Consider the following 12,245-nt stretch of genomic DNA (forward strand, 5'->3'; position numbering starts at 1 on the left):
ACCACTGTGCAGATCCACCAGCAGCTTTCAAAGGTCAGCAGAGCACTGCCTGACTTCACAGCCTCCATGAGGCTATCTCAGGGCCTGGCTCTCCCAAGCATCCCACATCTTCCTGGAGAGGTTGCTAATTACCAGACACTCATTATCTGTTATTATAACACCGAGTTTTAAATTTTAAAAAAAAATTTACAACAGTGAGGGAGGAAAAAAAATTCTGAAAGAATGGATTTCCTGGCTTCAGTTCCTACAAGGAGACAAATTCACATCTCTGGGCCTACCCTCAGCACCCTTCTGCCTTGTCATATTTATCTGAAGAGGTGATGGAAGGATGGTGGCTGAAGGGTGTTTGGGCCTCTAAGAAGGAAAGGGAAAATATGCCTGATGCCATTCAAGGCTGATAAGTCAGTAGGAGGCTGTAGAAGAGGTGCTCTGTCAGAAGAGGCAGGAGCTGAACACTGTCCAACCTACCACTGCAGCTGAGCAACTAGGAGGAATGTGGGAGAGGCAGGACTGGGGGACAGTGGGGGATTAGGAAATACAATACCAGGATTCTTCTTCCATTTCCTCTCACAAGGTAATTGGTCATGTCTGAGACAGACCCCTTGTCTAGACTGGCTGCCAGACTGAACAGTCAGACCAAATCCATAATTTCATAAGGTCTGGTGAAAACAACCTTCACAAATCAAGTAGATGAAATGAAGTAGGGCAATGGTAGAGTGAATAAGGAATCTTGCTAATGACCCAGAGGTAAACCAGAGCCTTACTTACACTCTTGCTGGGAGCTTTTCTGTTCCATTCAGCTGTGTATTTGATCATCCAGCTAAGAAATCAGCATGGTACAAGGGATCTAAAATTTCACTTGCTTCAATGGGAATATTTAAAGTAGCAAAGCAAAGAAGTCTACAAAATTATTTAATTGTAAGCCAAATTATACATCATATACCGGACAATACCAGGAGCATTAATAGTTTATTAGACAAAGAACACCATCATGTAGATTTCTTACAGCTTCAGTTTTCTGTTGCACAGGCAGCCCCTCTGGGTTGGTCATCCAGCCCATAGATTGTAGGGTACATAATGATGGAGCTTAGTCTGGGCAAGCATTAATCCCTTTTTTTCTTCCATGAGGATCTTCCCTTGATTTCATGTATCAGTGATATAACATGGTGGAATAACTTTAAATGAAATAGGGTAGGTTTAGACCTACCCTTAGACCTACAATATCTAAATATTGTGAAGAAATTATTCCCTGGCACCAGCACAGGTTACCCTAAGAAGCTGTGGATACTCCATCCCTGGAAGTGTTCAAGGCCAGGCTGGATGGGGCTTTGGGCAACCTGGTCTAGTGGAAAGGTGTCCCATGGCAGGGGGGTTAGAACTGGATGATCTTTAAGGCCCTGTCCACCCAAACCATTCTATGATCCTTATTCTGTTTCAGATTATTCCATTTAGTAACTTCAGATGTCATTTCTTATATTTTAGAATTTTATCCAGCCTTGAAGAAAAGAGAAAGCTATTTCTATAGCAGCATAGGAAGCCTGCACCACAGGCAAGCAGCCAGACAGGTCACATCTCAACACTGTCTGAGAACAGTGGCAGTGGGATAAATATAGCCAAGGTGTGATACATACAGGAGTTAAAAAGAGACTTGTGTACTAAGTGGCTGCTTGACATAACACCAAAATTCTTCTGTTGTAGAGGTTAGGTCTCAAACATTTACCACTCAGGATAGAGATTTCTTTGTCACCAGCAAATGAAGACCAATCAGCTGCTAACTTCAGCTCAGAAATATGGCACTAGCGATGGAGGACTCCCAACACCTCTTTTGTGACCGAACTGCAACACATTGCAAAGTCCTGAGATGCTGTCCCTGCACTCAGGCTCAGAGACCCTTTTCAAAGTGTTTATTACTCTCATGCACAAGGCATAGGAATCATACTGTGGACCAACGATATATGTACATTAAAAGATAGAACTACAAGTTTCATCTTGAACTCTGAATATATGTGCATAAGGAAAGTATGTGCAGAAATGACTTACTAGAAAGGAAGACATCTGGGTTAGATGTTCTCTTCACTTAGTTAATCACATGGAAGTGTCATTCTGAAGAACTTTGTGTATTAAGTTAAGCCTGAGGAAAGTGCTTTGCTCAAAAGTGATATGCACATACCAAATGTGAGAACGAGAGTTCCCGTCTGACCTGCAGAATCCACCATTTACCCTGTTATTTATGCAAGCTGCTGTCAGGTCATTTTTTACACACTCACAGAGTATTTTCCAATCTATGATGAATGCTAAACAAGATGAGGGCTATTCCCTGGCACGTCACACCAGTGAGAAAGTTAAATTACCTCTTTGTGAGTTCCAAGTTCAATGTATCCACAAAGAGGATGAAATGCTCCTGTGCCACAGACATAAACATGGGTCCGGTTGTATGGCTGAAGAACACGGATAAAATTGGAACATTCTGTCTGTGGGGAAAAGAAAGATAAAGGTTACTTTTCATGTTTATTCTTGTTTTTCACATTAAACATTCTGTTTTTCACATCAAACATTCTACTAAGTTACAGCCATAGCACTAGTGTCCTTTAACTCAAAACTACTGTAGCGTGACTGCTTACAAAGTAGTTCAAAGCTGTGACAACTAAAATTTGACCGTGGCTATCTACCAGGCAGTTCATCAATCAGACTTGCAAACCTAATTCTGCTGTAATGCTTACAGCCACAAGAAGCTGTGTGCTCACAGCATGGTTTGGAGGGTATCTGTTCAGCCTGTGCTGTAGCAAACAACACCTGTCAACAACTGGGCAGAGGTCACAGAGCCACTGGGTGTGCCTGGCTACCAGTCCTCCTGCTTCCCAGCTCGGGGTGCTGCACGCACTTTAGCACCAAAGATTACATGATTACACTAACTGTGGTGGGCTGAAAGGCTTCAACACACTTCAAAGGATATGCTTTGTCTCTGCACCAGCCACGTCTTACTGGTGACTTCTGTTTGGTCATTTCTGAGTCTAGCTGGGCTTGGTCCTTGCTGGTAAGCACAGGCAGCTGCTATGTGCTCCAAAGATGATACATGGGCTGGAGGAAAAGACTTGCTCTAGCTTTCCCCAAAATGAAATTAATACAGAAACACAAAACAAGTACTTCAGAGGGAATACACAAGATCTGTTCATATGTGCAAGACACCACCCTACACCTAAGTGAGAGTCCAAAACAAGTATTTCTCTCCCAGGACTCTCTCCTTCTACTCTTATTATAGAAACAGAACAGCACAAATCTTACATATACACCAGTAAAAGAATATTGCCAGTGCTCGGCAAAGGTGTTGCTTAGGTTTTGACTGCTGTAAAGATAATGGTAGCAAGAAGTTAGAATGCAAAGTTGAAATTCTTCATGCAGAGAGCTGAGAGTGTTTTGAGCTGCAATCTACCTTGGTAGCTGACATTAGGAGATTTTTTTTGAGAGAAAAGAAAGAAGTTTTTATTTTATTTTACTTTACAGCCAGGAAACGTTTACAATTGTAGTGGGCTCTAGACATACAATGTAGTCTGGGGTATGCAAAACATATAAAAGTTGGATTGTATACACATATGTACCTTAAATATACTTCCAAAAGAAAATTTGTGGTTCCAGGGAAAAGCCATTGAGTCTCAGATTTTTTTTTAACCCTAACTGAAGCTGTCTGCAAGTTAAATTGATTTGTACGCTGTTCTACTACTCTCTTTCTTTAATGAATTATAATGAAGTTACATTCAGGAGACTCCTAAGGAAAAAGAAGCATTTTAATGCAAAAAAAGTGGAAGTATTATATTATAATGGAAGTACTGCCTGGTATACATTTCTGAGGAAAGTTCATTCATCTCTCAGCTGCATTTATTACATTAAGGAACAACCTAGCATGATTGCTGTCTGCAATGTTGAGTTTTTTTAAGTATTAATATTCAAAAAACAATAGAAATGTAGGGTTTTTTTAATTAAGAAAAAACACTTAGGACATTAGCTCAGAAGTGTAACCAGAGCTTAATAATGTATTCTGTGCATTTAGTAAGAAATACACAGATATTCATAATTCTCAGCAATAATAAAAATTATACATCATACTTACATAAGCATCTTTCCCCGCTAATTTGCATAATTCTACCTTTTCTTTTGTTGCAGGCCAGTAAATCTGTAACATAGTTAAAAGAAACCAAAGATTATGAAGATTATAAACTGTCCTGTGACTGTAGATCAATTATTCCATGAATCAACAGTTAAAACAGATTTATGCATGTTGAAGGACCTTGCCTGTAAACTGAAATGAACATGACTTCAAACAGAAAATTCCATTTCAAAATTTAAAAGGTTTTAAATCAACCCCTCCAATCTTTGTTTATTTCTTCACTGGCTACATGTACTTTTAAAAATCATTCAGTTAATCTGGCCAGGGCACCTTGTCACCATTATGTGTTCCCCTCAAAGTTATGATGAGCCAAATCATCTGGAAACTAAAGTGATTGTAAAGTCAGGCAAATTACATTTGTGAAGAATTTGAGCCAGTGGACTTGCATAACTTTTAAAAAAATACTTAGCTCTTTCTGACAATTTTCAAATGAAAATAATTAGGTTCAAAAAACTAAGGATATCTCAAGGGAAATTTGTAGAACAAAGAGTACATCTGACAGAAATCAACAGAGCATGGTTTAAAAATGTCAACATTAACATTAACTGAGTTTACTCAGAAAATGAAACAGAAGTTTAGAGTAGAATCGTGGACTTTAGATAATTGGCATTAAATATTGATACTGTTTATCTTTCTTTTTTAATCTGCCCTGAAGAATTCTACAAAATAAGTTTTGATGTAGATGAATTCAGATGACAAAATACTATCAGTTACTGTAATCCGAATTATGTTAGTGAAGAAATAATGAGGAACAACAGTTCAGGTTCTGCCTCATTGATTTCAGTTAAGCAGTCAAAACTGGGTATGATTGACTACAGTTTGATTTAAATTTAAAATAGAAGCTAAATACAAATTCTTCTAAACCCACCCAGATAAAAATGGATATTTTGTACTTCTAATTTTGACTAGACAAAACTACTACTTCTCATAACTAATACCAAAAACACCACAAATCACACAAATGCTTTAGAGTAGTCTTCAACCACACTTTACAAAATCTTAAACACCAAATACATAAGAATAAAGAATTATTATAATATATGTTAGAAATTAAAACATCACCAAGGAAGGATGCACAACTCAATGGCACACAAGAGGAGTTGACTGCTGTCATATTCCCTTTGACCCAACTGTTGGCATCTTGTAGAATGTGGTTTGACATACAAAAACTCAGTCCCACATGGGTAAGGAAAAAAGCCAATGTCCTGTGTCAACTACCTTTATCTCTTCCCAAAACCTACAGTCACTGTTTCTCTCAATCTGGAAACAGTTTTGGCATTACCTCTTCCTCTCTCCTTCCCAGTGAAAATGGATGTATTGGATTTCTGGAAGAAAATTAATTTCCTCTCTAGTGAATTTAGTTACCTTTCTGATAAAAACCTCTTAGCAGAGATAATGTAGTTTAAGTTACTTAAACCTTAACCCTCTACAACAGTATTTACACGGAGTCAGAGATAAGACAGTGTAACAGCATTGCAGCACTGGAGTACAAATTTGCTTTCCCAGAGCATTTTCTCAGAATAATGTGGTCATAGCATCCAGGTATGAAAATTCAATCTGAAATCAGCTGTGCCAAGGTGTGTGGGTGGCATAGCACACAGTGCCAGGAAGCACAGAGGAAAGTACTGGGAACACCATGAAGGGCTGAAGGTAGGTCCAATCTGGTCTCTGCCTGGGCAGAGTGGGATGAGTCTCGATTGCAACACAGCTTAAGTTTAAGAAGAAATGCTGATGAAAAGCTAACAGTGAAGAAAACCTGAAAGGAGAAAACCACATCTACCCAAGGAGATTTGTCTGACCTGTCAGTTCTCTTGTACATAAACTTTATGCCCAATTCTGCCCAAGATCCCTGAATCATTTACAGGAAAGCCTAGAGGTCTTCAAGGAGTTTGGGAGATTTCTGGCCAAAGTTTAGTTATCCAATTAGGCAGACAAGATGTCTCTTTGTAGGCTTTTGAAAATGCCCAGCTCTCCTTGCCAACTACAAGGAAGAACTGGAGGAGTTAAAAACAGAGACATCTGCTTTGAGGCATCAGAAGTGTTAATGGACTTGAGTTACCCTCAATTCTTCTACAGATTCCTTCATGGGAATCAGTGCTTGTCCTATAAGGCTGAAATACACACATACCCACTTCTGTGATAATTGACCACAGACAATTATATTAAAAAATCAATTGTTTTACTCTCTAGTTACTCAACAGCCTCAGTATTTAGCATTATATAAGGCCACATTAGACAATGAAAAGTGAAGCTAAGTGATCCAACATGAAAATCAATTTGCAATTATATATGGGAGAGTAAAAGTGATATTTATTTGCTTTCCATATGAGAAATGAGAGGTTCCCAGAAACTGTCAGTTCAACATTTTAATAGATCAAGAAAATTGCGTAATAAATAATGAGTCAAAGTGCTGAGCAAGAAAGCATAAATTTCATTTTTTATTACAGGACATGCTGTTTAACAGTACCACAGGTCTGGTTCCCTCAAACACTGACACAAGTAATGTTACACATCTGTATTGACTTTTCTGTAGGGGGTGAAATTAAGTTTTACTATTATATTTTATTCCAATGAGTTACTTAGTTTTACAATATGTCAAAAAAGTAAGACTGAATGCTACTGTACTTTCTTTTAGATTTAAAATCATCGAGCTTTTAAATGGTTTGGAGCTTTGAAATTGGTCTTTTTTTCTTTTTTTTTTTTTTTCTATTTACATGGCTTATTCACAATGGTAACAGCTTATTAACAAATTATTTTTTTCCCAAATTACTCAGTGAGTAAAAACTTCAAGGAATAGGAACAAAAAACAGCTAATCAGGCACTATATACTATGGGTGACAACAACACTGACTTAAGTCAAAATCATTTTGTCTTAATCATCAAGTTAAAATCATTTTGTGTTGCAAACAGTACAGATTATATATTTAATATATTTTCTAGTTGCATCTGTATCTGAAATCTCTGGAGAAATCTCAGAACAGCTCAGTGGAGTTACTGAATTTAAGGCAAGAACGCAAATAGTTGGAGTATGTGAACTATATACTTAAATAGGATTCTTTTATCTTCCTAATCTTCAGTTTATTTTCCTTTTAAAATAACCATATCAAAATTCCAAAGGTTAGCTACTGTCATGATTTCCAGATTTTATCTTCTATTACCCAATTAAAAAAGAAAAAACAAAAAAGAAATTACCATTAGTTTTAAATCATTCTTCAAATATTTTCTTAAATTTAGCAAATTAAATTTTCCTAATAAATGAAAGTTAATAAGATCTCTTCTATCAGAGAGAAACAAAACCTCCCAGGAGTACGAAATTAAGTAGTACATAAGCATAGCACAGATAAGGTATCACTTTAAAGGGTAGCTGGAAATTGATTTGTAATTAAAACAAAACATTTAAAACCACAGAGGTCTTTTCCAGATCAGGAGAAAAAGATTTCTAAAAGTAACATTTTCCTGCCCTCTAAATATGCATTTTTTCTAGAAGAAAGGAATGAAAAGGAATTTTTTTTTTTTTAATGTGTACTTAAAATACATATACATTTATAAATTAGTACATGGATGCCATATATATTATATATGTATATATATATGTATACATGTGTGTATATACCCATGTGTGGGTGCATATATATATATATATATTAAAATAATATCTGGATCCACCTCTAAGAGCTTAATTTCAGCTGCCGTCTGTCATGAATTAATAATACTGGTATTTTACTAATTTTTCAGTATCTATCTTTCTCTATCAGATTTTGTTCCTAAGCTAACACTTCTGATTATAAATCCTTAGGAGAAGGGATGCTCAAAAACAAAACAGTGAAGTCTGATTACAAAAAAAATGTTGTGTGAAAGTACAGCTTTTTCAAGAATCACTTCTAATTAGGCTTCTAATTCTAGGATGGTGCAGGACTTCATAAAACGTGTGGAAAATGCTATATATTGTCACAATACAAAAGAGGAAGATCATAAGCTTCCTAAACAATTTTAAAACCCATTGGTCTTCATCTGTTTGTAAGGTTTCAAAACAAGTTTTTAGTTAGGGAAGAAATAACACAAGTTTCCAATGAAAATAGAGTGTGGTAGAGAAGACAATATAACTTGGTAAACAGACATTAGTTCAGTCTAATATTGTATTTTAATAACCCAGCTGAATGACATGAAGGTGCTAGAGCTGATCTTCCACGTGGCTCCATTTAAGTATTTACTAAATTGTCATACAAAAATTATTGATGATTAGCTCAGCTGCAAAAAACAGGCACTACAAGAAAAAAAATTGTCTGATAAGTAAAGAACTTGAGGTAGAAAGTTACTCATTAAGTTCCTCAAGAAACAGTGTCAGAACTCATCCTATTTTATGTACCCCTCAGAAGCCTTGGTAAAAACCCAGAATTGCCACAACCCATGCAGGTGACAGAAAGTTGGGAAGCATTACTAATACAAATGGAGTCAAGTTATGCAGGAAGAGTCAAAGGGCTCTGAAGACTAGAATTATGAACAGCCAGAGGAAAAGTGTATAAACTGCTCGTAAATAAATATAGATCATAGATGGCAGATTTTAGCAAAAGTTAAATCTGAAACATCGGAGTAATAAGGACCTGTTCCACAGCAACAACATTCCTAAAGAAGTTGCATGAAGTATCCCAAAGGGCTGCTTACATCAGCTTTGGACTGGGTTATGAAAGGAATAACTGCTCCATGAGGTAGGTGGTACTGATAGCAGGGAGTGAGACCAATTGACCAACGTGACTCCTTCCCGTTTCAGGTCCCCAAGATAGCCATGCTCATGCCAGCAGCAAGCACTTGAGTGTCCCATTGAGGCTGCTGGCTTTCAGCAGCCCTGGGGCTTTCACTGGAGCCTCTCCCGTGCCTGATGCTGCGCACACGCTTCAGCACTTCTCTATCAGAGCAGCCTCTGGTACCAGACAGCCCAAAGTGCTCTATTAGTGGTGCATGGAGCACCAGCAGGGTGTGTTCCTACCAGGAGTGAAGGATATCAGCTGATCTGCATGTCTCTAAACACTCACACACTGAATCTGGGGCCTGTGAAGAAGGGGATTGCTTCCTTCCTATTTTAAAGGAGTAAGAAGTGATAAATCTTTTAGATGAAAATGCAGATTTTTTAATAGCTACTTGATGCAGAAAGAAGGCCAGCTTTCTTCCCTTGTTTCATTCTATGTCCTAGATATTCATCATACTGATGCTTGAGGGAAGGTACACAATAAAATTACTTTCTGGGCATCAAAATGTCTTCTTAAGGCTTTGTGAAGCATGTGAACTATAACTCAGAAGCTTAGGCTTATTGGTATGGGTAAATTTCCCATATGACAGTCACAACTGCAGTTTTCAAAGAACAAAACCAGATTGAGTTGTAAACCCTTTGTCATGCTGGCATATGCAATATACTCCCCCCAAGAAACTTCTCCATGAAAAACCACACCCCTGTGTGGAGAAAAAAATAAAAAATATTCATGACTTAGCTCAATGGGACCATAAAATAAGTACAGTGAAGAGGGCAACATGAGCCAAACAGACTGAAGTAAACCAGGAGACAGTCTAATCCTAGTTTTGTTATTGCCTTACTATATGTGACAGTCAGGTCTCAATTTTCCCACCAGTAAAATGACAATAATGTGACTTTCTTTTTTTTAACTTTCTTGATTTTTTGAAGAACTTTGTAATTCATAGCTCAAAAATCAAAAGCAAAGGAAAACAGTAAGATCAAGGAGCACTGCGAAAACATACGACAGTGATCCAATAGGAATGTCACCCTGCCGCATAAGACAGCATAACAAATGTCATGCCCCAATGCAATAGGAGTGGGTGTTCATGGATTGCATCCTGAGAACTAGGACATTTGTCACTGCTGTATACTGACCCCAGGTCACTTCACTGAAAATTACTGCAAGCACTAAAAATTTACTGAATTTCCCGGAAAACACTGGAAAGAATTAAATGCATTCTCTGTATTATTTAGTGGAAAACAAAGAGTGTTACAATTATCACAGAATCACAGAATATTCTGAGTTTGAAGAGATCCACAAGGATCATCGAGTTCAACTCTTAAATTAATGGCCTGTACAGGGACTGAACCCATGACCTTGACATTATTAGCACCATGCTCTAACCAAGTGAACTAATTAATGAGAAAATCTGATTTTAGCACACCATATTCATGTACCAGTTGTTCTCTAAATACATCACATCTGCTGCATTAATGTGGACAGTATGGAAGTCCACAGCTTGGGGAACTGGACAGATTGTTCTCACATACAAATCCTAACAGGAAAGTTACCCCAAGCAGGTCTTGTAATGACTCCCACTATAATTGCTGTACTCTGGAATTCAATATTTTAAAGTCATCAGCAAACAAAGGAAGCTGATACATAAGTTCCTCAACTAAATTCTCCCTGTATTTGAAAACTAATCAGGCTGTCCTTAGAGTTTTTTCATCTAGTTTTCTTTATATCAGTTTCATCAAGGTTTAGCTAACTCACAGAAATATTTAAGGGATGCTCAAAAGCCAAGAATGTACCCTTAATCTTGTTTACATCTGCCACAGACCTTCACCTGCGGTACTATTTTCCATACCTGCAAAGCACATCCAGGAAATAAATTGACCAGAATTTCCACCTCCAATTATTTCATAGTAACAGAAAATTGGATCTCTGATAGATATAATCTGATGTAACAGGAAGGGGGATAGGGAGAATATGAGACTTGTTTCAAAGTGATTTACAACACAGCAGGAATGCCAGTGTCAGTATATGGCATTTTTTATTTTCAGGTTTCAAACTGAGTAAAATGCACTGGAAATCAGAGGAAAATAAAAGTTGTGTATTTGGAAGACACATTCACAAGATTTTGGTATCTTAAATTTGGCAGATGGCTGTTGGAGTGAAACCTCATATTAGAACCAAACGGGCTTTAATTATTAATTTAATTATCCCATCTGTCTGGGACAAAGCAACATCTCCACATGCCCCAGTTGTCCTCTTAAACTGTGATCTCCAACACAACTTAAGCAGAAGCCAATACTTCCAGTCTCAAGAGTTTTCTGAAAAGTGTATTTTCATGTGCATGTTATAAGCACATGTGAAAGCTTTAAGAAAATAGACCAGATGCTAATTTCATTTACACTGGATTAAATCTTGAAAGGCTTCATTGCTTCTACACTTCATTTTCCACAGTGTAACCACAGCAGACTTCTGACTACCGTCTCTCCTAAAAGAAAACCATACACCAGGATTTTTAGGGTAAATGGCATTACTCCTGACATGTTTATCACTCCAGACTAAAAACAAATCCTACCTTTGAAAAAGCCAATGACCAATATAAGCAAATGTTTTCAGAGGACAGGATATTAGCCATTCTTTATAGCTAAACACAAGGGTAAAATACAAAAATGACAGCGGATGTTTATGGAAACATAATTTATGGCAACAACGCAAAAGGAAATAAGAGAGACACCCTCTTCCACCTAGGACTGCTGTCATTCTGGATTCATACTGCTTTCTTCACGTCTTGCTCCATCTGTTGTTTTGTGTTTGTAAATACTTTTCAAAAGCTTTCACTTTGTCTGCACGGGTACCTAAATTTAAGTCTGTCCAACAGCTTTATAGAGTAAATAGCTCAGAGGTCAGACCCCTCCAAGGGCCAGCAAGCACAAAGATATCATCTCTGCCTCTGGAAGCCCCTAACCTGAAATTTCACAGGGTTTATCCCAGATTAGCTCAGTTCTGATGCCCCACTTTCATAAGTTTAAATATCTCCAGTGGTTTCCACAGGACTCTTTGGCCTTTAATTATGTTTCCTGGCAAACTTTCTTCTGACAGGTCAAGAAAGCTTCACTCTCAGACTGTCTGCAGTTTTGCTGACAGGCAGGAAGCAAACTTCCTTTGAGCTATAGAACAAGCAGCACATATTTTTATGTAGGATCAATCTTGGTATAACTGTGCTTCAAGGGTGCAGTAAACACCTCAGACTCTCTATGTATTCCTGAGGTTCAGCCTGATGGCAAGAACCAAAGCCTCCTTTCAGTACAGGCTAAATTCCCACTGGGTTCATTCCTAATTGAGAC

General features: G+C 37.6%; 1 protein-coding gene across 3 annotated transcripts in view; it reads right to left on the bottom strand.

Annotated features, from left to right (window-relative positions):
• SEMA3D (semaphorin 3D) overlaps positions 1-12,245 on the bottom strand; it is a 134,616-nt gene that overhangs the window by 58,991 nt on the left and 63,380 nt on the right. For all 3 annotated transcript variants that reach the window (XM_088055042.1, XM_005526032.3, XM_014255204.2), the window contains exons 4-5: positions 4,106-4,168; positions 2,352-2,471 (exon numbers count right to left, since the gene is read on the bottom strand). In XM_088055042.1, coding sequence (XP_087911168.1) covers positions 2,352-2,471; positions 4,106-4,168 — 183 coding nt within the window. The remainder of the gene's footprint in view (positions 1-2,351; positions 2,472-4,105; positions 4,169-12,245) is intronic.

Source organism: Pseudopodoces humilis, chromosome 5 (assembly GCF_049639895.1).
Source record: "Pseudopodoces humilis isolate 2021_Gansu_Grassland_sample_001 chromosome 5, ASM4963989v1, whole genome shotgun sequence".
NCBI classification, from domain to species: Eukaryota; Metazoa; Chordata; class Aves; order Passeriformes; family Paridae; genus Pseudopodoces; species Pseudopodoces humilis.